Source organism: Staurois parvus, unplaced genomic scaffold, assembly GCF_062004578.1.
Source record: "Staurois parvus isolate SC_StPar_1 unplaced genomic scaffold, SC_StPar_1.0 ptg001879l, whole genome shotgun sequence".
In the NCBI taxonomy this organism is placed as follows: Eukaryota; Metazoa; Chordata; class Amphibia; order Anura; family Ranidae; genus Staurois; species Staurois parvus.
This window is the reverse complement of record NW_028319675.1, coordinates 332,115-358,059: the sequence shown is the minus strand read 5'-3', so window position 1 is coordinate 358,059 and position 25,945 is coordinate 332,115. Positions and strand designations below refer to the sequence as shown.

The following is a 25,945-nucleotide window of genomic DNA, read 5'->3' as shown; positions in this document are numbered from 1 at the left end:
TCCTCTATGATACAGGAAATCGGAAGTGATGAACATTCATCACTTCTGGTTTTCCCGGATGTAAACCGCGCCATTTTTAAAATGGGAAAGAATCTGATTACACCAATCTTGGTGAGATTTGAGGGTCTTATAGACCCCCCGATTTCAACATAGAGAGTGCCTGTCACTGCCTATTGCTATCACAGGGGATATGTAAAAAAAAATTAAAAGCGACAGTATAAAAATAAATAAATACAAAAATTTAAGAACCCCCGCCCCCCCATGCTTGCACGTAAAAGGTGAACTAACGTGCCCCGCAAACATAAACTGCAATCGTCCCACACATGTGAGGTATCCCCGCAATCTTCGCATCATGGGTAGTAATTCTAGCACCAGACCTCCTGCGTAATTCTAAAGTGTTAACCTGTAAAAGCTTTAAAAGCATCGACTATGGCTAATGAAATTTACGTTGATGGTCGCTGTCGTTTGACATGTTTAGTATCTATTTACTCGGCCTCTTTTAAATTGTAAGAAACACTTGGGTATTGTGTTTTGTTCAATTAAAAAAAAAAAGTGTATTTTGTTCCAAAAAATTGCGTTTGAAAATCCGCTGTGTAAATACTGTGTGACACAAAATGTTGCAACACCCACCATTTCATTCTCCGGGGCCTCTGCCTAGAAGTATAATGTTTGGGGGTTCTAAGTAATTTTCTAGCAAAAAAGATTTTTTTTACATGTCAACGAAGGTGTCAGAAAAGGCGTGGTCTTCAAGTGGTTAAGAGAGTTCCTTAACTATGCATGTTGTCAGTTTTCAATGGTAGTGAGCCCTTGCAGAAAGCCAACTTGGGGTTCCCCAGGGTGCAGAGTCTAAGCCCCAGTCGGTTTCCTCAACAGGGCCCCTGATCGTGGGGATGGACTTGCAGCAAACTGGAACCAGGTCATGGCTCCCAAGTACGCCCAACTGATGATGCAGAAACCACTTGCGTGTGCAGAGTATAGATGCCAGGGGACATAAGGGGATCCAGGAAACAAGCCGAAGTCAGGGCTCCTGATGGTGGGTATGGGCTTTCAGCAAACTGGAACCAGGTTATGGAACCCAAGTACACACAGCTGATACAGAGACTACACGTGTGTGCAGACTACAGATGTCAGAAGATAGAATGGGATCCAGGAAACAACCTGAAGTCAGGACCCCTGATGGTGGGGATGGATTTGCAGCAAACTGGAACCAGGTCATAGCCCTCAAGTACGCCCAGCTGATGATGCAGAAACCACTCGCATGTGCAGTGTACAGATGCCAGGAGACAGAAGAAGATCCAGGAACAAGCCAAAGTCAGGGCTCCTGATGGTGGGATGGACTTGCAGCAGACTGGAACCAGGTCACGGCCCCCCAAGTACGCCCAGATGATGATACGAGGACCACACATGTCTACAGAGCATAGATGTCAGGAGACAGAAGAGGATCCAGTTAAAAGCCAAAATCAGGGCTCCTGATGGAGGAGATGGACTTGCGGCAGACTGGCCCCCCAAGTACTCCCAGCTGATGATGCAGAAACCACTCCCGTGTGCAGAGTACAGATGCCAGGAGACAGAAGAGGATTCGGGAAACATGCCAAAGTCAGGGCAGGCAGCAGACAAGCAAAAATAGAAGATGAAGCTGGGGTCAACACATGGGTAGTCAGGCACAGAATACAAGTAATACAAGGCAAAAAAGCAGCTCAGAGCAACTAGGAAGTTTCTCAGGCAATGTGGGCTGCACTGAGCATGTCTATACAGTATATAGGGAAGCAGACTGGGAGGCCTCCAATCCTTGAGGACCATAATCTTCACACAGTGGTGACCCCAACAATCATCATTTTAAATAGATTAAAGTACAAGTTACACTCGATGTACCGGTCATTTATTCAGGGTAATTTCCTGATTTGGGGAAAGACGGGCGCAAACCACTGTACGTAGGCAAAGGACAGTTGGGTATGGTAGTATCTAACAGAAACCTATAGTCACATTTCTCAAAGAACGGTACAAACCACGCACCACAGCCCTTTTTTTCTTTGTCTGAACTGAATGCCCAATCTTTACCAATATTTGTCATTGAGCGCCAGGATAAAGCCTCATTGCCCCCCGGTGACTTACCTCTATTCCTGCACTTTTCTTTCAGATGTCATGTTATTGGCACACATCATTGAGGACACAACAGATTCTACAGTGCCTCCAGAGCAGAAAGGTAAGTTTTGTTTTTTTTTTTAAATCCCAACTGAACGGCCTTTATTATTATAACATAGTCAGGCCAAATATACAGTCATAAATATGCCTCTTTGTTTATATCAGCTAAGTGCTGCAACAATATCCTGTGCTGGAGCGCTGGGCTTTGGAGGGGCCGGGAGTGGCTCATTGAGAGGTCAAGCCAGCTGCCACTCCAGGCACATGGGTGGATACCATCATTAAAGACGGGATCTCTCCAGAACCTGGACTGGCTAAGTGACATTGGTGGACAGTGGACTTTAGCCCGCTGTCGGATGAAAATGAGCAACAGAACTAAGTGCACTCCTGTGATCCATAGATGTAGGGCCAAAAGGGCTTTGACTTTAGCCCACTGTTGGCTGAAAATTGGTCACACCATTGGCTATAAAGTAGACTATCTGATATTATCACCTTCACTGAGCAGTCCATCTATTAAAAGAGAAGTGTGGGAATTCCCTGTCACCTCTACACTGAGAACTGTTCATTCAGTTCTTGTTCTTCAGTGAGCAGAGTGGTGACTGTCAGTCACTGGCTCTGTGCTCTTCCCCTCCAGCGCTCACTCACTGGAGTGCCTAGCTTTGGAGGGGGCGGGAGTGGCTCATTGAAAGATCAAGCCAGCTGCCGCTCCAGGCACATGGGTGGATACCAACATTAAAGGCGGGATCTCTCCAGAACTTGGACTGGCTAAGTGACGTTGGTGGACAGTGGACTTTAGCCCGCTGTCGGATGAAAATGGGTCACAGAACTAAGTGCACTCCTGTGATCCATAGTAAAAGTAGGGCCAAAGCCCTTTCCAAAGCCTACTTCTCCTTTAAGTTGCCCTTCTTACCCGACAACCTGGGCCTCATTGAGAGGTCGAGCCAGTTGCCGCTCCAGGCACATGGGTGGATACCAACATTAAAGACGGATCTCTCCAGAACCTGGACTGGCTGAGTGACGTCAGTGGACAGTGGACTTACGGCCCGCTGTCGGATGAAAATGGGTTACAGAACTAAGTGCACTCCTGTGATCCACAGACGTAGGGCCAAAAGGGCTTTGACTTTAGCCCACTGTTAGCGGAAAATTGGTCACACCATTGGCTGTAAAGTAGACTATCTGATATTATCACCTTCACTGAGCAGTCCATCTATTAAAAAAAAAGTGTGGGAGTTCCCTGCCACCTCTACACTGAGAACTGTTCATTCAGTTCTTGTTCTTTAGTGAGCAGAGTGGTGACTGTCAGTCACCAGCTCTCTGCTCTGCCCCTCCAGCGCTCACTGGAGTGCTAGGCTTTGGAGGGGGCAGGAGTGGCTCATTGAGAGGTCGAGCCAGCTGCCACTCCAGGCACATGGGTATATCCCAACATTAAAGACGGGATCTCTCCAGAACCTGAACTGGCTAAGTGACATCAGTGGACTTTAGCCCGCTGTCGGATGAAAATGGGTCACAGAACTAAAAGCACTCCTGTGATCCATAGTAAAAGTAGGGCCAAATCCCTTTCCAAAGCCTACTTCTCCTTCAAGTTGCCCTTGTCACCTCACAACCCGGGCCTCCATAATTATGCCTTCTGAGCACTTGTCTATCCTATCATCAGTTTAATTGCTTGCCGTCACCAGTTTTGGTCTGATGTTTGCTGGCCCAACCATTATCATGCATGTACTTCTTTCAAATTCTATCCGTGTTCTTGCTTGGAATACTCATCATCTCTGTTTATCCCTGATGTCACAGTTGTCACAAGCACAGTCAAATCTCAGATTTTACGACACTGGAACAGCGATGAGAAATTTTCCAATGGGGAAACCCGTTCCAGTGACAAATGTATAAAAGACAATTATGCCTCACTTTAGGCCAGCGGTGTCCAAACTATGGCCCTCCAGGTGTTGAAGAACTGCAAGTCCCATGAGGCCTTGCAAGACTCTGACATCCACAGGAAGACTCCCAGAGGCATGACGGGACTTGTAGTACTTCAACAGCTGGAGGGCCATAGTATGGACACCCCTGCTTTAGGCAGATTAAAGCTGGCTCTACACAAGTTGATTCTGAATAAAAATTGGTACGAATGTATAAAACCAAGAACAAAAATATAATATTGTGACTTAGTCCTCAGATGTGTTGGCTGCATTCCTCAGATGTGTAATATTGTGACTTACCAGTCCTCAGATGTGTTGGCTGCAGTCATTTTCTTTTTTTTTCTGGGCTTTATTTGCTTTATTTTCACCTGTAATCCTGCTAGTAGCACAGTTCCTGTCCTATGGTGACAACGCTCATTCACTGTACTGTATCTGCGGAGGACAACATTGTCTATTTTGGACTGGAATGCAAAACATATTCCTCATCTCATAGGTAGGTGGTGTTTGGTAGTGTAGTCCAACAAAAGTGAGCTGGGAACAATGTAACTGATAAGAATGTTGCCCAGGCACCATTTATAGCACCACATTTTTTTTAAACCCCAAAAACTTGTGGGAGGAAGGTTTCGTACCTCTGTAAAGTTTTAATCCTGTGGAGATTTCACATCATATACTGTGCTGCTGACTGTAACGGAACCGCACCCCGACTGCACTAGGGTATTTCCGTTAGACTCCCGCTTCCCTGTCTGAACACAGATCCATGGACACCACCGCTGACCAAACAAGACTAGACAACCAGACTTGTATTAAAACAGGAAATAGACTGCTTTATTTTAACACAGACACAAGATATACACATTCAAGGGAACAACCCACCTCCCTGCATATGGACACAGGGCATGGCAAACCAAATCTAGCAACCAGAGACACATCAGCAGACACCCCCCACCAAGCCAATATATAAACACATACATCCCATAATAGTTTGCTCCCAAGCAAGACACACAATAGAACAATGGGATACAACCACATGGCAGTAAACAGGGAACAACCCACCTCCCTGCATATGGACACAGGGCGTGGCAAACCAAATCTAGCAACCAGAAACAGGGCCTCCCCACCCCTCCAAAGGGGGCTGTGTTCCATGGGCCCCCCACCCAAAGTCACTCCCGTCACACTGACCAAACAGGAAATAACGACATTCCCCAAACGAGGACATAGATGGAAATAAATAAAACAAAATAAATATAATAATAAAATAAATAAATATAATAAAAAATAAATAATAAAATAAGTTTCTCACTCTTCTCCTCCCTAAAAAAAAAAGAATCGGTTACTGCCTGGGCCTCCATTGGAGAGGTTATTCTAGCTTCCTGTTTTGGTGACCATGCATCAAGTGAGGGAGAATCTCATCATTGACTACAAAAAACAGCAATAAAACCCTAGAGAGGTTCTAACCCCTCCTCGCTCTATCCAAAATCATCAAAAAAGAATTGTACATGATGGAATATAGTATATATATATATCTACTATCCTTGTAAAATGCTGTCTTTAAAGTATTGAATTCCTTTTTGTGTTGTTTAGAAATCTGGACTCACCATAAAAGTCATCTGCTGAAGATAACACGGACTCTTGTGGAGAATAAACCTCCGGGATCGACGTGGAATCAACAGGGATTTCCAATCTCTGAGCGCTATTTGGATCTAATAGTTGTTTCTACTTATCAACTTAAACAGCGTTCTCAGCATGAGATCTTATACACCGGTAGTCAACATGAACTTTTTTGGAAGCAAGCCAAACACGGCCTGGAACGCATTAGCATCGACAAGCTATTCCGCTGGTGCCACCGATCTGAATGCATGCCACGGGCCGTCTTGGTGAGCGGAGTGCCGGGAGTAGGAAAGACCACCATGATGCAGAAATTTGTCTTTGACTGGGTGAACGGCAGCCTGTATCAGAGGTTCAATTTTGTTTTTTTCTTCAAATTTCGGGACCTCAATCGACATAATAAAGAGATCACCTTGGAGGAGATGATTTGTACGGAGTATCCGTATCTGGAGATTCATCTTAGCGACATCTTCCAAAATCCAGAAAAATTGCTCTTCATACTTGATGGCTTAGATGAAAGCAATCACCACATAGATTTCAAAGCAGGTCCACTGTGCAGAAACACAAAGCAACCGGTACAACTTGGTTCAATTGTGGTTAGTTTGGTGAAACAATCTCTACTCAAGGGATGTTCTGTCTTGATGACCAGCCGCCCAACAAAACTGGCAGACATCAATACCAGTGACTTCCAGAGATTATCGGAGATTGTGGGGTTCTTTCCCGCAGAGAGAAGGAAGTATTTCAACAATTTTTTTGACAATCCAGATTTGGCAAAAAAGGCTTTTCATTACGTTAGAGAGAACGGGACATTGTACACATTCTGTTACATCCCAACATACTGCTGGATTGTCTGCACAGTGCTGTCAATGAGCTTTAGAAACCAATCCAACATGGATCAGCTGATGGAATCGTTGCCCAAAACGGTGACACAACTCTTTGTGACCTTTGTCTCTAACCTTCTGGCCAATCACAGCCAAACTGTCGACAAAGACGAAGCTAAAAAACTGCTCAAATCCATGGGGAAGATGGCAGAACATGGCGTCATGAACCATATTCTTACATTTGAGAGGAGAGATCTGGATTCATTCGACCTTAGATCTTTGGAACATCTTCAATCAAGCTTCATGGTGGAATCTAAACAGTCCTCTTATGTGACTTATTCCTTCTTCCATCTCACCATTCAAGAATTTGTGGCCGCCTTGTCTCATTTCATTGACTATTCTCCAGAAGGACTAAGGTCTTCCATCGAGAAAGCCTGTTCCTTTGACGATAATCGAGGAGAACTCTTTCTCCGTTTTCTCATCGGACTTTCTCATAATACCACCAGATTTCTTTTGGCTGAGTATCTTGATGCACGTGCTTCAAATGCAGCCAAGCAAGTGATCAATTGGCTGAGTGATTTGATTTCATCATACAACATGACAGGAGGTTCAGATGATGACAAGAGAAAGCTGATGAATATTTTCACCTACCTTTATGAGTCTCAGACAGATGCTCTGGTAGCACGTTTGCTCAATTCGATGACAAATTTTGACTTTTCTGAATTTCACTTGGCACCATTGGACTGCACGGTGTTGAGGTTTATCCTCAAGATAAGCAAGAACACAGAAAGTCTTGATTTAGACTCTTGTTTCATCCATAGTGAGGGCTTGGAGCGTCTTGGTACAATTCTACATACAGTGAAAGATCTTAGGTAAGCACAATCTACACAGAGGAAACATCCGAGCTCCTGACTTCTTCTCTTGAATAGATCCTTCATCAGGATGACGAATGTTTCACTTTGACATTCATAGAGCAAAAGGATGAGAGCCTCAAGTCATAAAGATTGGTACAGATTCAGTGTTGGAGCCTCTTTTCCGTAATCATGGTGTCCGTCTGAAATTAGGCTTGGAATCCAGTAGCTATAGCAGTAGCAGAAGTGGACTGACAACTCATGGGGCCCCCGGGCAATAGGGGATCATGGGGCCCCTGTGTCCTTGTCCAAATTCAAAAAAGCCTATGAAAAAGGTACCAGGGGCATCTCATGGGGCCCCCTACTGACCCCGGGCCCTCGGGCAGCGCCCGAGTTTCGAAATGGTCAGTCCGCCACTGAGCAGTAGAGAGTTTCCCACTGGCCAACAGGACAGGTATACAAGTAGGTCACCCTTACGGATGACATGGGCTCACCCGGTCTAAGTACTAACCAATATTCTCCAGAGCTCCTGATGGTGGGTATGGGTTATGCTGCCTGTTAGCGCCAGGTTACGACCCTTAGGATCACTCCACCAGGAGGTGAGCAAGCCGGGGTCCAGTAGCAAAAATATAATTTTATATATATATATATATATATATATATATATATATATATATATATATATATATATATATACACACACATACACACACATGTATAAAAAATATATATATGTACACACACACACACATGTATTTATATATAGATTTATACACATACACTGTATGTTGAAATGCGTTTTTATTACAAAATATATATGAAAAATATTTTTAAAAATAAATTTTCAAATATACTGTATGTCTTTAAAAATACATTTAATCTACATTTTCGAAATGCATTTACAAATATCTGTAAAAATATATGTTAAAATGACTTTTTGATATGTTGATTTTAGAAATATTCTTCCCAAATATATTGAGATATATTTGAAATACTACATATTTGGCTGTATTCAATATATTTCAAAATATATTTCAATAAATAAATATATAGTATATTTAGTATAGTGTATGTGTGTGCATATATATATATTATTATTTTATAGTATTTATAAAGCGCAAATAGTTCGCTCAGCACTGTACATTACAATATATATACACTATATGTTGAAATGCGTTTTTGTTACAAAATATATGAGAATAATTTTTAAAAATACATTTTCAAATATACTGCATGTCTTTAAAAATACATAATTTACATTTTCGAAATGCATTTACAAATATATGTAGAAATATGTGTGAAATGACTTTTTTATATGTTAAAAAATCTGAAGAATATATTTAAAAAATATATATTTTAAAAATATCTTTCATATATTCTGTAATATATAAAAAATGCATTTCAATATAATATATATATATATAGATAGATAGATAGATAGATAATAGATAGATAATAGATAGATAGATAATAGATAGATAGATAGATAGATAGATAATAGATAGATAGATAGATAGATAGATAGATAGATAGATAGATAGATAGATAGATAGATAGATAATAGATAGATAGATAGATAGATAGATAGATAGATAGATAGATAGATATATGTACTGAAATATATTTTGAAATATATTGAATACGGCCAAAATTGTAGTATTTCAAATACATGTCAATATATTTGGGAAGAATATTTTTAAAATATATTTCAAATATATTTTTCTTCCATGTGGGTCATATTCTGCATAGAGCACAAAATCAAATGAATTTTCCATCTCATCAATACCAACTAAAAAAAAAAAAAAGCCCATTTGAACAGTGACATCTGCTGATTATGTAGCCAACAGATTTTAATTTCTGCTGTGAATGTGATCCAGAATTTACAAACTTTCAATAGTTGTACTTATTCCGTACAGGCTCTCTAACAACGACCTGAAGGATGATGACATGAAGATCATTCATGGTATACTACTGAACCCTGACTGCAAGATCCAAAAACTGAGGTTAGTTTTTATCGTACTTTAAGTATAACTAAATTGCACTTTGGCTGAGATCAAGTGTAGTATCTGTTCTTACCAGTGCCCAGTAGGGGGCGCTCTGCCATCATTCTTGCCTTTTTTTTTTTATATATTGAATATGGCCAAAATTGTAGTATGTGAAATATATGTCAATATATTTGGGAAGAATATTTTTCAAATATATTTTTCTTCCGTGTGGGTCTGTCAGATATTTTGAAGGGTCAGACTTCATATATATATATATATATATATATATATATATATCCCTTGAGGGTTAGGGACTGATGTGTATATACAATATATATGGAAAGCGCTGTGTAAATTGACGGCGCTATATAAGTACCTGAATTAAATAAATAAATATATATATATATATATATATTTTTTAATATATTGAATATGGCCAAAATTGTAGCATTTCAAATATATGTCAATATATTTGGGAAGAATATTTTTAAAATATATTCAAAATATATCTTTCTTCCATGTGGGTCTGTCAGATGTTTTGAAGGGCCAGACTTCAGATATATATATATATATATATACACCGTATATACTCGAGTATAGGCCGACCCGAATATAAGCCGAGGTACCTAATTTTACCACAAAAAACTGGGAAAAACTATTGACTCGAGTATAAGCTGAGGGTGGGAACACCAGTGGGAAGAATCGTGCCTCATCATTGGTATCAGTGGGAAGAATCGTGCCTCATCATTGGTATCAGTGGGAGGAATAGTGCCCCATCATTGGTATCAGTGGGATGAATAGTGCCCCATCATTGGTATCAGTGGGAGGAATAGTGCCCCATCATTGGTATCAGTGGGAGGAATAGTGCCCCATCATTGGTGTCAGTGGGAGGAATAGTGCCCCATCATTGGTATCAGTGGTAGGAATAGTGCCCCATCATTGGTGTCAGTGGGAGGAATAGTGCCCCATCATTGGTATCAGTGGGAGGAATAGTGCCCCATCATTGGTGTCAGTGGGAGGAATAGTGCCCCATCATTGGTATCAGTGGTAGGAATAGTGCCCCATCATTGGTGTCAGTGGGAGGAATAGTGCCCCATCATTGGTGTCAGTGGGAGGAATAGCGCCCCATCATTGGTGTCAGTGGGAGAAATAGTGCCCCATCATTGGTATCAGTGGCAGGAATAGTGCCCCATCATTAGTATCAGTGGGGGGAATAGCACCCCATTATTGGTGTCAGTGGAATAGTGCCCCATCTTTGGTGTCAGTGGGAGGAATAGTGTCCCATCATTGGTGTCAGTGGGAGGAATAGTGTCCCAACATTGGTGTCAGTGGGAGGAATAGTATCCCATCATTGGTGTCAGTGGGGGGGGTGGAGGAATAGTGCCCCATCGTTGGTGTCAGTGGGGGGGAGGAAAAGTGCCCCATCGTTGGTGTCAGTGGGGGGAAGGAATAGTATCCCATGATTGGTGTCAGTGGGGGGTGGAATAGTGCTCCATGATTGGTGTCAGTGGGGGGTGGAATAGTGCCTCATCATTGGTGTCTGTGGGGGGAGGGGGGAATAGTGCCCAATCGTTGGTGTCAGTGGGGGGGAGGAAAAGTGCCCCATCGTTGGTGTCAGTGGGAGGAATAATGCCCCATCATTGGTATCAGTGACACCAATGATGGGGCACTATTCCTCCCACTGACACTTGCTGACCCCTGTTCCAGTATGGTGCTGCTGCAGCCAGCATATGTGGTTGCAGCAGCACCTAAGCACGGCACACTTACCTGCATCTCCTTCACTCAAATTTCGCGGGGCCGCTCAGCTCCGCCTCCTCGCCGGTGATTGGCCGCCTGTGTGCCTTTCCTGAGCTACAGTTCTGGCGGCCAATCACCGGTGAGAAGGCGGAGCCGAGCAGCCGCGCGAACATCCAGTGGACGAACCGAATGAAGGAGCAGCCGCGCTTCCTGGACCGGATCGTCGTGGAACCGGAGCCAGGTAAGAGACAGCAGCCCCCTGCCCACCCCTGTACTTACCGTAGTTTCCCTTCTGTTGGAAGGGGGGGGGGGGAGCCATCTGCAGACGTTGACTCGAGTATAAGCCGAGGGGGCCGTTTTTCAGCACAAAAAATGTGCTGAAAAACTCGGCTTATACTCGAGTATATACGGTATATATATACACATTTTTTTTTTCTTTTAATATATTGAATATGGCCAAACATGTAGTATTTCAAATATATGTCAATATATTTGGGAAGAATATTTTTAAAATATATCAGATTTCATCTCCAGTCTGAGGAAAAACGCTCTGTCGTACAATTCCTGTTCATTGTTGGCCGAAGCAGTAAGAGGGAATCAGACTCTGCAGGAGCTGGACCTTTCCAGGAACAACATGGCTGGACCGCATTTTGAGGAACTACTAACTGCCATTGCCGGTTCCAGGATAACACACTTGTTGTAAGTATTCCTACAATCCTCAACGTGGACCTTACTTCATTTTAAACTTTGAAAAGTAAATTTCCTGTATAAAATACCCGTTTCTACCTTTATTAGTCAGAATGGCCTCTACTGTGCACCTCTCTGATTTAGTTTCACTTTCACTTTGTACAGTGCCTTGAAAAAGTCTTCACACCCCTTGAATTTTTCCAGATGTTGTTATGTTACAACCGAAATCGTCAATGTATTTATTGGGATTTGCTGTGATAGACCAACACAAAGTCGCCCATAATTGTGAAGTGGAAGAAAAATGATAAATGTTTTTCAAAAATTTTTAACAAATAAATACCTGAAAAGTGGGGCGTGCATTTGTATTCAGCCCCCTTTACTCTGATACCCCTAACTAAAATCTAGTGGAACCAATTGCCATCAGAAGTCACCTAAATAGTAGATAGATTCCACCTGTGTGTCATGGGATCTCAGTATAAATACAGCTGGTCTGTGAAGCCCTCAGAGGTTTGTTAGAGAACATTAGTGAACATCAGGAAGGCCAAAGAACACAACATACAGGTCAGGGATAAAGTTGTGGAGAAGTTTAAAGCAGGACTAGGTTATAGAAAATCTCCCAAGCTTTGAACATCTCAGGGAGCACTGTGTTCAATCCATCATCCGAAAATGGGAAGAGTACGGCGCAACCGTGAACCTACCAAGACATGGCCGTCCACCTAAACTGACCGGCCGGGCAAGAAGAGCATTCATCAGAGAAGCAGCCAAGAGGCCCATGGGAACTCTGGAGGAGCTGCAGAGATCCACAGCTCAGGGGGGAGAATCTGTCCACAGGACAACTATTAGTCGTGCACTCCACAAATCTGTCCGTTATGGAAGAGTGGAAAGAAGAAGCCATTGTTGGAAGAAAGCCATAAGAAGTCCTGTTTGCAGTTTGTGAGAAGCCATGTGGGGGACACAGCAAATAAGGGGAAGAAGGGGCTCTGGTCAGAGGAGACCAAAATTCTACTTTTTGACCTAAAAGCAAAACGCTATGTGTGGAGGAAAACTAACACTGCACATCACCCTGATCACACCATCCCCACTGTGAAACATGGTGGTGGCAGCATCATGTGGTGGGGATGCTTTTCTTCAGCAGGGACAGGGAAGCTGGTCAGAGTTGATGGGAAGATGGATGTAGCTAAATACAGGGCAATTTTAGAAGAAAATCTGTTGGAGTCTGCAAAAGACTTGAGACCGGGGCGGAGGTCCCCCTTCCAGCAAGACAATGACCCGAAACATCCAGCCAGAGCTACAATGGAGTGGTTCAGATCAAGGAATCTTCATGTGTTAGAATGGCCCAGTCACAGTCCAGACCAAAATTCAATGGAGAATCTGTGGCCAGACTTGAAAATTGCTGGTCCCAGACACTCTCCATCCAATCAGACAGAGCTTGAGTGATTCTGCAAAGAAGAATGGGCAGAAATGTCCCTCTCTAGATGTGCAAAGAGACATCCCCAAAAAGACTTGCAGCTGGAATTGCAGCCAAAGGGGGTCCTACAAAGTATTGACTCCGGGGGGGCTGAATACAAATGTCGCCACACTTTTCACAGATCTATTGGTCACAAATGTTGGAAACCATTTCTCATTTTCTTTCCACTACACAATTATGGGCCACTTTGTGTTGGTCCATCACATCCAATCCCAATAAATACATTGTAACATGACAACATGGGGGACATTTCAAGGGGGAATACATTGTAACATGACAACATGGGGGACATTTCAAGGGGGAATACATTGTAACATGACAACATGGGGAACATTTCAAGGGGGAATACATTGTAACATGACAACATGGGGGACATTTCAAGGGGGAATACATTGTAACATGACAACATGGGGGACATTTCAAGGGGGAATACATTGCAACATGGCAACATGGGGGACATTTCAAGGGGGAATACATTGTAACATGACAACATGGGGGACATTTCAAGGGATGTGAAGACTTTTTCAAGGCACTGTAAATTACATTTTCTGACTTGATGGCAAAATCCCACCAAAGGCCCTTCAACAGTCCAATGAAAGACCTTTATTGGCCGCAAAAGCCATTGGACACTGGGAATATTAGTTGGTCATGAGGAAGTCAGGCATCAGTAGCAAACTGAAACTAGATCAGAGAGGTGCACACTAGAGGGTTTCTAATTGGGTAATAAATTGAATAGGAAGCTACTTGTGGTATCCGCTTTTAGGCTGCTTGTCTTCAAAACTTTGCAGTGAAGCACAGGCTCACTCAATCCGATTTCGCGCAAGCTAAACTTTTTGGGGTAGAATGACGGCACTGGTTGGGTAATGATGTTGCCATTGCTATTGTTTTTAATATATTAAATTAGGAAAAAATAAAAAGGGAAAAACATTTTAAAAATTCTTAGACACTTGCCTTAAAAGCTGGCCACGCTAGTAGAATTTTGCTAAAAATGTTTAATTTTAAGAACATTCGTTCGATTTCCTAATCCCCAGTGGGATGTTGAGTGATGAGAAAATTCGAAGAAGCAGGATAGAACATTTTTCCCAAAGGAAAGAATTTTTAAATAGTGTATGAGGTTTTCTGTTGGGAAATTACATTCACTCCAAAATAAAATCTTAAAAGCAAATGAAATTTTGAAGTATAATCATGGAGCTTACAGATACAACCGACTCTTTGAGGACAACCAGAATGCCCATGCGGCCCGCGATACAATTGAGTTTGACATCCCTGCCCCAAAATGACATATTAGCTTTATCATGTTAAAGACATTTCAAGAGTCAGGTTTAATCTTTAAAATCAGCAGATTTCGTTAAAACAATCCTTGGAGATCCTGCCATGAAGGTCCTTGTTCAACCACTTTCTGTTATAAGGTGACTACGCTCTATCCTTGTCTCCTGCATTGTCCCCCTGTCACATGGGCTTCCAATGGAGACTACACAGGCATGGTCCACTTGTGGGTAGGTACAACGTGGTGCGGTGGGCAGAAAGCACACAGAGTCCAAGTGCAGTATATTGGACAGGAGTATATTGTAACAAAACTTCAGCAGTACACAACAGGCCCCACAACAGAGCCAAGGGGATATGATCTCCATGTATAATACATAAGGGGGGGGGGGGAAATTATCTCCATGTATAATACATAAGGGGGGGATATGATCACCATGTACAATACATAAGGGGGGGATATGATCTCCATGTACAATACATAAGGGGGATGTAATCTCCATGTATAATACATAATGGGGGGGATATGATCTCCATGTATAATACATAAGGGGGGATATGATCTCCATGTATAATACATAAGGTGGATATGATCGCCATGTATAATACATAAGGGGGGATATGATCTCCATGTATAATACATAAGGGGGGGGGATATGATCTCCATGTATAATACATAAGGGGGATATGATCTCCATGTATAATACATAAGGGGGGGGGTATGATCTCCATGTATAATACATAAGGGGGGATATGATCTCCATGTATAATACATAAGGGGGGATATGATCTCCATGTATAATACATAAGGGGGGGGATATGATCTCCATGTATAATACATAAGGGGGGATATGATCTCCATGTATAATACATAAGGGGGGATATGATCTCCATGTATAATACATAAGGGGGGATATGATCTCCATGTATAATACATAAGGGGGGGTATGATCTCCATGTATAATACATAAGGGGGGATATGATCTCCATGTATAATACATAAGGGGGGATATGATCTCCATGTATAATACATAAGTGTGATATGATCTCCATGTATAATACATAAGGGGGGATATGATCTCCATGTATAATACATAAGGGGGGGGATATGATCTCCATGTATAACACATAAGGGGGGGGATATGATCTCCATGTATAATACATAAGGGGGGATATGATCTCCATGTATAATACATAAGGGGGATATGATCTCCATGTATAATACATAAGGGGGGATATGATCGCCATGTATAATACATAAGGGGGGGGATATGATCTCCATGTATAATATATAAGGGGGGGATATGATCTCCATGTATAATACATAAGGGGGGGATATGATCACCATATATAATACGTAAGGGGGGATATGATCTCCATGTATAATACGTAAGGGGGATATGATCTCCATGTATAATACATAAGGGGGGATATGATCTCCATGTATAATACATAAGGGGGGATATGATCTCCATGTATAATACATAAGGGGGAATATGATCACCATGTATAATACATAAGGGGGGATATGATCTCCATGTATAATACGTAAGGGGGATATGATCACCATGTATAATACGTAAGGGGGATATGATCTCCATGTATAATACATAAGGGGGGATATGATCTCCATGTATAATACATAAGGGGGGGATATGATCTCCATGTATAATACATAAGGGGGGATATGATCTCCATGTATAATACATAAGGGGGGATATGATCTCCATGTATAATACATAAGGGGGGATATGATCACCATGTATAATACATAAGGGGGATATGATCTCCATGTATAATACATAAGGGGGGATATGATCACCATGTATAATACATAAGGGGGGATATGATCTCCATGTATAATACATAAGGGGGGGGGGTATGATCTCCATGTATAATACATAAGGGGGGGTATGATCTCCATGTATAATACATAAGGGGGGGATATGATCTTCATGTATAATACATAAGGGGGGATATGATCATCATGTATAACCCATAAGGGGGGATATGATCTTCATGTATAATACATAAGGGGGGGGGATATGATCTCCATGTATAATACATAAGGGGGATATGATCTTCATGTATAATACATAAGGGGGGGGGGATATGATCTCCATGTATAAATACATAAGGGGGGATATGATCTCCATGTATAATACATAAGGGGGGATATGATCTCCATGTATAATACATAAGGGGGATATGATCTCCATGTATAAATACATAAGGGGGGATATGATCTCCATGTATAATACATAAGGGGGGATATGATCTCCATGTATAAATACATCAGTGGTTCATATAGTGAACTCAGTGTAGTTATTCCCCCTGAGGTCATCACAGAGGACAAGGGGGCGCTCTTTACATCTGGAGGAAAAGAAATATCTCCAAACACGGAAAGGTTTCTTCACAGTGAGAGATGTGAGAATGTGGAATAGACTCCCTCAAGAGTTGGTTGTGGCAGCTCAGTGGATTGCTGTAGGAAAGTCCTGGATTCTTTCTTGGATACACAGAATATAACTGGATATAACATTTATAGGTGACGTTGATCCAGGGAATATCCGATTGCCTCTTGGGAGATCAGGAAGGATTTTTTTTCCCAGCAGGATCAAATTGGATCGTACTTTGCTGGGGGGGGTTTTGCCTTCGTCTGGATCAACTGTGGGTATAGGATTAGAACTTTTTTTATTTTTAATGGTTGAACTGGATGGACTTTTGTCTTTTTTCAGCCAGACTAACTATGTAACCCAACTGGGACCACTTCCAACTGCAACAGTGAAGGAACAGAAGACTGGAGATGCATAGATGCCAACAGCGTGCATCTATGGAGGAGTGCAATGGGGGCCTAGCTGGACCGTACACAAATGGGACGTTTCCAGGAAGTCCCTGTGCTTTCCCTACTCCTCCAGAACCTTTCCCTGGCTCTAAATGGTGTCCCTGACAGACGGGTGAGCTATCTCTACACTAGTCACTTGCCAAATGTGCACCAAACCTGAGAGCCAGGGACTAAATAGACTCTGCCTTGCCCAAGATGGCCACCAAAGTCACATGGGGTGCCAACATCCAATCTGATAGCCGCCTCCCTGTGACTGAGGAAACCATAGAGGAACTAGGTTTCTCTCGACTTCCTCCCCATCTGCATTGCTTCTGCGGATGAGTGCCTCCTACAGTGGAGAACATAAACTGCACCTCTGTCACCACCAGGTAACCTGCCCTAAGGAATGCCAGGCAGCCATTGCTGGAGTGCATGAGGCTAGGAAGTGGATGCAAGAGGAGGTTCTAAGAGATCAGCGGCACTGAGATATAATGAAGGAAGAAAACAAGTTTTTTTTTGGGGGGGGGGGGGTTTAAGTGGTTTATGGTATGTAGTATGCCATTCGGTTTGGGTTTATGTCTACTGAGCAAATCTTTCCCCACCACCCAACTGTCCATGTCTGTCGTCCACAGTCTCCAGGAAGTGAAGCTGACGGACGAGTATGCCCAACATCTGCTGGTGCTCAGCAACCACCAGAACCTCACACACCTCAACCTGAGTCTGAACTACCTCACCGACGCCAGCGCCGAGTACATCACCAGGCTTAAAAAGAATTCACCGAACCTCCAACAGATCAGGTAGGTCAAGTCAATCGTCATGGCCGTGTAGGAGGATCTTTCCGGTCTTCTTACTCGACCTGAAGACAACCATTGACTTAGAACCCGCAGAGAACTATACCAACAGGCAAAGAAATGCCAACGTGACAAGAGATAAAACCTTGGCCACTCGAGTCTCAGGCCTGTCCTGGCACTTCACACACACGCATGCAAAAATATGCATTTTCTTTTACTAAAAAATACTTAGAACCCCAAATATTATATCTTTTTTTCCAAGCAGAAGCCCTAGACCAGGGGTGTCAAACTGGCGGCTGTCCAGCTGTTGTGAAACTACAAGTCCCATCATGCCTCTGCCTTTGGGAGTCATGCTTGTATCTGTTATCTTTCAATGCCTCATGGGACTTGTAGTTTGGCAACGGTTGGAGGACCGCCAGTTTGACACCCCATGCCCTAGAGAATAAAATGGTGGGTGTTGCAATTTTTTGGTAGTGTTTGCTCAGCAATTTTTTCAACGCCATTTTAATTGGAGAAAATAACTTTAATACATTTTAGTGCCTACAAACACAAAATACGCAGTTTATAAAAAAATATAAAAGAGGATGTTAGTCGCCGAGTACACAGATACCCGTTTTAAATCTGCTTAGCAACAAGAAGAAAAATTTAAAAAACTCACAAAATGTATCAAAAACGCATCAAAAAAGCAAAACTTTAAATGATTTCCTATGGGACACGTTCACATCTCCGCGTTTTCACCCGGTGCGTTTTTTTAAAAGGGTCGGGGACTTTTTTTGAACACAAAAAAATTGCGATTTTGGTTCTATAGACTTCAATGGAAATGCTACAGAAAAGCATGTCGTGTGTTTTTGATGCGTTTTACATTTTTTTAAAATGTATTCTGTAAACTCTTTTTCGACTCTCCCTTTCATTTTTCTAGCGTTTTGCAAATCACAGGCTGTGTCACACCCCTCTGGCCTGTGTCTATGGGTGTGTCTTTGCTGGGACTAACAGGGAGTTGAAGCCTCCATCAATCAACGTTTTATAACCTGCCCCCCATAGCGTTTTGCCAATCACGGGCTGTGTCACACCCCTCTGGTCTGTGTCTATGGGTGTGTCTTTGCTGAGACTAACAGGGAGGTAAAGCCTTCATCAATCGACATTTTACAACCCGCCCCCCCCCCCCCATAGTGTTTTGCCAATCACAGGCTGTGTCACACCCCTCCGTTCTGTGTCTATGGGTGTGTCTTTGCTGGCACTAACAGGGAGGTGAAGCCTCCATCAAATAACATTTTATAACCCGCCCCCCATAGCGTTTTGCCAATTAGGGGCTGTGTCACACACCTCCGGTCTGTGTCTATGGGTGTGTCTTTGCTGAGACTAACAGGGAGGTAAAGCCTCCATCAATCGACATTTTACAACCCGCCCCCCCATAGCGTTTTGGCAATCAAAGGCTATGTCACACCCCTCCAGTCTGTGTCTATGGGTGTGTCTTTGCTGGCACTAACAGGGAGGTGAAGCCGCCATCAATCAACATATCATAACCCGCCCCCCCATAGCGTTTTGCCAATCACAGGCTGTGTCACACCCCTCCGACCTGTATCTATGGGTGTGTATTTGCTGGCACTAACAGGGAGGTGAAGCCTCCATCAATCAACATTTTGTAACCCGCCCCCCCCATAGCGGTTAACAATAGGTGGAGGAGGAGGGAGGGGAGTGTCATTTACCACTGTGTATACGCCCACATCTGTGACTCTGTAGTTACACGGGCTGCACAAATAAGCAAAAAGAGGAAATGAACAGCTTAAAAGGGGACTGAAACTGTAGCATGCTCAGTAGATGTGGGATGGACAATCTTAGGCTGTTGAGGGGACACAGACAAGGTGGGAGGGACCGTCAACAGCAGGATCAACCAGGTTTTCTACAATTTTTCTACTAAAGTCTTGGGTGCAAGAGGGCCAGAATCAAAGCACTTTGTGGGGGGAGGGGTTCACTTTTATATCTTCACTTTCGGTGCTAGAGGACCCTGTCCTGGCACCGCCTACACTTGTATTCCGCTAACATCTTTTTACATTATTCAGGATCGAGACCAATGAATTCTCCAGAGCCATGGAAGAAAACTTCAGACGAATGCAGATCATGGACTGAATGAATGGAGACCCAACTGATTGACTGGAAGACGAGCACAGAGGGGGGGAGGGTCGGAGGTCACTTTTACATGAACTGATTTGTGGCTGCTACAAACCATAATGTGCTGAAATGAGGACCCAAAAAAAAATAAAAATAAAATAAATATATATATATATATATAATTTGTATTAAAAGATTAAAAAGGAATGCCTACTGGTTTTGTATTTATTTTAGTTCTTTCCACTCTCCCCCCCCCCCTTCCTGACCAGGTAATTTTTTTTGATACGGCTTTACTTTAACCGCTTCCCGACCGCCCTATAGGACAAATACTGCTACAGGTTGGCACGGGTGTGCAAAATCACGTATATATATGTGATTTTGCATTTCCAGGTAGGTGCGCGCGCCGTACCCGGGCAGCCATTCGCGGCCATGGCTGTCAATCACCGGGTCCCGGCCGGTTATTACTCGACGACGCCCAGTGATTACTGAGCATCTCCCACGGGGAGGAGGACTGTTTTGTTTACTAACAGTCCTCCTCCCAGTCAACTCGGGCAGCCAGAACAGCCATCCACAGCAGTATGAGTACAGTGAAGCACACAACCCCCGCCCTGTAATAAAACAGCACACAGTTAACCCTTTGATAGCCCCCCCATGTTAACCCCTTCCTGCCCAGTGCCATTAGTACAGTGTCAAGGCTTTTTTTTTTTTTAGCACTGCTCACTGTATTGGTGTCACTGGGGATGTCAGTGACACCAAGTCAGTTCCCCCTGCAGTGTCAGAATGCCCGCCGCAGTCCCGCTATAAGTCGCTGATCGCCGCCATTACTAGTATAAAAAAAAAATCCCAGTATCTATACCGCCATTTGTAGACGCTATAACTGTCACGTAAAGCAATTAATTTACACATATTGGGATTTTTTTCAGCGAAGACACGGAGCAGAATACATTTTGGTCTAAATTTATGACAAAATTTAGATTTTTAAAATTTTTTTACTTGGCACGTTTTATAGCAAAATGTCCAAAATATAGTTTTTTTCTCAAAATTGTCGGTCTTTTTTTTTATAGCGCAAAATATAAAAACCACACAGGCGATCAAATACCACCAAAAGAAAGCTCAATTTGTGGGGAAAAAAGGACATACATGTGGGTGTGGCGTTGCATGACCGCGCAATTGTCAGTTAAAGTAACTGCGCTGTGACGCAAAAAATGGATTGGTCAGGAAGGGGGGAAAATCCTCAGGAGGGCAAGTTGTTAATTGACAATTGCGCGGTCATACAACGCTGTACCCAAATGAAATTTACGTCCTTTTTTCCCCACAAAATGAGCTTTCTTTTGAGGGCATTTGATCGCCTCTGCCTTTTTCATTTTTTGCGCTATAAACAAAAAAATTTGACAATTTTGAAAAAAAAATTATATATTTTTTACTTTTTTGCTATTAAACATGTCCAGCAAAAAAAATGTAAAAAAATCAAATTTCATCGTAAATTTAGGCCAAAATGTATTCTGCTCCGTGTCTTTGCCAAAAAAAAAAAAAATCCTGATACGTGTAAATTAATTGGTTTCCGTGAAAGTTATAGCGTTTACAAATGGCGGGAAAATGTACTGGAATTTATTTTTTACATTTTTTTTTCTACTAGTAATGGCGGCGATCAGCGACTTATAGCGGGACTGCGGCGGGCATTCTGCCTCTGAGGGGAACTGACTTGGTGTCAATGACATCCCCAGTGACACCAATACAGTGATCAGTACTAATGAAAAGCCCTGACACTGTACTAATGGCACTGGGCAGGAAGGGGTTAACATCTGGGGCGATCAAAGGGTTAACTGTGTGCTGTGTATTTCACTGTACGCATGCTGCTTTGCAGAGCCATACAAAGCAGTGTGCGGGAGCTGACAGGGGAGAGATCTCTGTTGTTTATGCACAGGTCTCTCCCCCGTCCCTGATACTTGGCGATCACCGGGGGCCGGAGGGGAATCACCTTCCAGGACACAGCGATTGACAGCCGAGGCCGTAAACGGCGACAAGGGTAGGGCGCGTGCCCCCCCCCACCCAGAAAAACTAAATCACATATATATATACGTGATTTTACACTCCCGTGCCGCCCTGTAGCAGTATTTCTGCTATAGGGTGGTATGGAAGCGGTTAAAGTGGTTGTAATGGCTCAAGGTGCCTTCTATGCATGAAGATAAAAACTCTTCTGTGTGCAATATCCCCCCCCAGCCCCCCGTAATACTCACCTAACCCCCCTTCTGATCCAGCGATGCGCACCAGAGTCTCGGCTACACTAAGGAATCCTCATAGTGTAGCAATTACTAGATTTTTAAAGTCCAAAAAAGTATTAAATCGTACATAATAGAAAATACTAAATAAATCATAAATAATAAATAAAAATCATAAATACTCAATCATAAATAATAAATAAAAATCATAAATACTCAATAGTCATAAATACTAAATAAATCATAAATAATAAATAAAAATCATAAATACTAAATAAATCATAAATACTAAATAAAAATCATAAATACTCAGTAATCATAAATACTGAATAAATCATAAATACTAAATAAAAATCATAAATACTCAATAATCATAAATACTAAGTAAATCATAAATAATAAATAAAAATCATAAATACTCAATCATAACTACTAAATAATCATAAATACTGGGTACTAAATAAATCATAAATGCTAAATAATCATAAATACTGGGTACTAAATAAATCATAAATACTAAGTAATCATAAATACTAAATAAATCATAAATACTAAATAAAAATCATAAATACTCAATAATCATAAATACTAAATAAATCAGAACTACTAAATAAATCAGAAATGCTAAATAAAAATCATAAAAACAGCATGTGGCCATGTCCATAAACGACTTGTTTGCAAACCATTAAGATGGCCGCCACGTTCCAGTGAGTGATGACGTCATACTCTCTAGCTCACTCCAACACGTTTCGTCATCTATGACGTCGTCAGGGGCAGTATAGACATATTTGTTATTTTAAAAAAATAAATAATTCAAGCCAATTGAATCACTTCAATGTTCTGAGTTAAAAAATAAAATGTAATAAATAAAAAATAAAATCTTGAGCATACAAACAAAGCCTATCCATACGTGACGATGTAGTAAGGACTGGATAGATGTACTTTTCGGCACCAACATGACATTCCAAAGTATTTCCTCTACTCTTTAGAAAGATCTGAGGAAGGAGTTTCTACTCCTCTGCTGAGCAGCTGAGGACGCCTGGACTATGGATCCGTGTCTTCACAGTGCTCATTGGTGCTGTGCTGGTCACATAAAGTGCTGGTCAGAATAGAGAATCAAAATAAATATTTAACAGCAACAAAGTATAAAAATGTAATACAAATCTGTATTTCAAAGCAAATATTATTATTATTATTATTTTGCAATACCATGGTGCAGGCGGAATTTAAGTTGACTTACAATAGAGAGATCTGGAGGAGGTTTTTCCAATCACATGCTGTCACGCCCCATCCAGTCTGTGTCTATGGTGTGTATGTGCTGGGACTAACAGGGAGATGAAGCCTCCATCAATCACCTTCCTAGCAATAGGAGGGCATGGAGGAGGAAGGAGGGAAGGGACTGTCATTTACCATTGTGTATACGCCCACATGTGTGACTCCATAGTTACATGAGCTGCACAGATAACAAAAAAGAGGAAATGAACAGCTTAGAAGAAAATTGAAACTGGAGCATGCTCAGTAGACGTGGCAATGGCTGGCCTGTACAGTCTCAGGCTGCCGCGGGGGGCACAGACAAGGAGGGAGAGACTGTGAACAGCAGGATCAACCACTTTTTTGTTGTAATCTACTGAAAACGCATGCTCTAGCGGCAAAATGAGTATGTACACAATGTAATATAGCATGTATTGACCATTTATATTGATTTGGGTTCAATAACACTTTAACAATAAATTACAGGCTGTGCCGGGACGAGGTCCTCTAGCACTCAAGACTTGGATCTTGGGTGCTAGAGGACCAGAACCAATGCATTTGAGGGGGGGTGTCATAGAATGCACACACGAAAAAACGCATGTTATTATGTTTATGACAACACAATAGAACGTACAGGTGGGAAGTGGGCCCAACAGTATGGGGGGAGGGGCATACTTTTGAATTTTTTTCTTTTGGAGGACCCTGTCCTGGCACCACCTGTACTTATATTCTGCTAACATCATTTTGCATTATTCAGGATCAGGACAAATGAGTTCTCCAGAGCAGTGGAAGAAAACTTCAGATGAATGCAGATCACGGACTCAACGTCTGAAGACCATAGAGGAGACCCAACTGACCAACTAGAGATGAGCACAGAGGGGCTTTCCTATTTATATGAACTGATTTGTTGCTGCTACAAACACAAATAGCTGAACTAAGGACAAAGAAAAACATATATAATATATATATATATATATATATATACACACACACCATATTACCCCAAGTATTGGGCCGCCGGCCTTTCCACACACATGAACTCGAATGACCTCCCAGTCTTAGTCCGTAGGGTTCAATATTGAGTTGGCCCCGCCCTTTGCAGCTATAACAGCTTCAACTCTTCTGGAAAGGCCGTCCACAAGGTTTAGGAGGGTGTCTATGGGAAGGTTGGACCATTCTTCCAGAAGCACATTTGTCAGGTCAGGCACTGATGTCGGGGGAGGAGGCCTGGCTCACAGTCTCCGCTCTAATTCATCCCTAAGGTGTTCTATGGGGTTGAGGTCAGGACTCTGTGCAGGCCAGTCAAGTTCCTCCACCCCAAACTGGCTCCTCCATGTCTTTATGGACCTTGCTTTGTGCATTGGTGGGCAGTCATGTTGGAACAGGAAGGGGCCATCCCCAAACTCTTCCCACAAAGTTGGGAGCATGAAATTGTCCAAAATGCCGCCTTAAGAGTTCCCTTCACTGGAACTAGGGGGCCAAGCCCAACCCCTGAAAAACAACCCCACACCATAATCCCCCCTCCACCAAACTTTACACTTGGCACAATGCAGTCAGGCAAGTACCGTTCTCCTGGCCACCGCCAAACCCAGAAACGTCCATCGGATAGCCAGACAGAGAAGCGTAATTGGTCCCTTCAGAGAACACGTCTCCACTGCTCTAGAGTGCAGTTGAGGCAAGCTTTACACCACGGCATCCGACACTTTGCATGGCACTTGGTGATGGAAGGCTTGGATGCAGCTGCTCGGCCATGGAAACCCATTCCATGAAGCTCTCTACGCACTGTTGTTGGGCTCATCTGAAGGCCACACCAAGTTTAGAGGTCTTTAGCTATTGACTCTGCAGACAGTTGGTGACTTCTGCACACTGTGCTCTTCAGCATGCGCTGACCCCGCCCTGTCATGTGACGTGGCCTACCACTTGGTGGCTGAGTGGCTGTTGTTCAAAGTTGCTTCCACTTTGTTATAATCCCACTAACAGTTGAGCGTGGAATATTTAGTAGCCAGGAAATGTCACGGATGGACTTATTGCACAGGTGGCCACCTATCACGGGACCACGCTTGGAGTCACTGAGCTCCTGAGAGCGACCCATTCTTTCACCAATGTTTGTAGAAGCAGTCTGCATGCCTAGGGGCTTGATTGTATACACCTGTGGCCATGGAGGGGATTGTAACACTTGAATCACATGATTCGGAGTGCGGGGACAATACTCTTGCCAATCTAGTGTATATTGGATGTATATTTTGTTATTACGTCTGTATTTCTTGTGTTGGAATGCTATTTACACC

General features: G+C 42.6%; 1 protein-coding gene across 2 annotated transcripts in view; it reads left to right on the top strand.

Annotated features, from left to right (window-relative positions):
- The window catches only part of LOC149433905 (NACHT, LRR and PYD domains-containing protein 12-like), a 30,136-nt gene extending 9,742 nt beyond the window's left edge, over nucleotides 1-20,394 (top strand). For both annotated transcript variants that reach the window (XM_089664290.1, XM_089664291.1), the window contains 6 exons: nucleotides 2,138-2,203; nucleotides 5,631-7,347; nucleotides 9,243-9,329; nucleotides 11,583-11,747; nucleotides 17,920-18,084; nucleotides 20,139-20,394. In XM_089664290.1, coding sequence (XP_089520416.1) covers nucleotides 2,138-2,203; nucleotides 5,631-7,347; nucleotides 9,243-9,329; nucleotides 11,583-11,747; nucleotides 17,920-18,084; nucleotides 20,139-20,205 — 2,267 coding nt within the window. In that variant the 3' untranslated portion in view covers nucleotides 20,206-20,394. The remainder of the gene's footprint in view (nucleotides 1-2,137; nucleotides 2,204-5,630; nucleotides 7,348-9,242; nucleotides 9,330-11,582; nucleotides 11,748-17,919; nucleotides 18,085-20,138) is intronic.
- The last annotated feature ends 5,551 nt before the right edge of the window (nucleotides 20,395-25,945 follow it).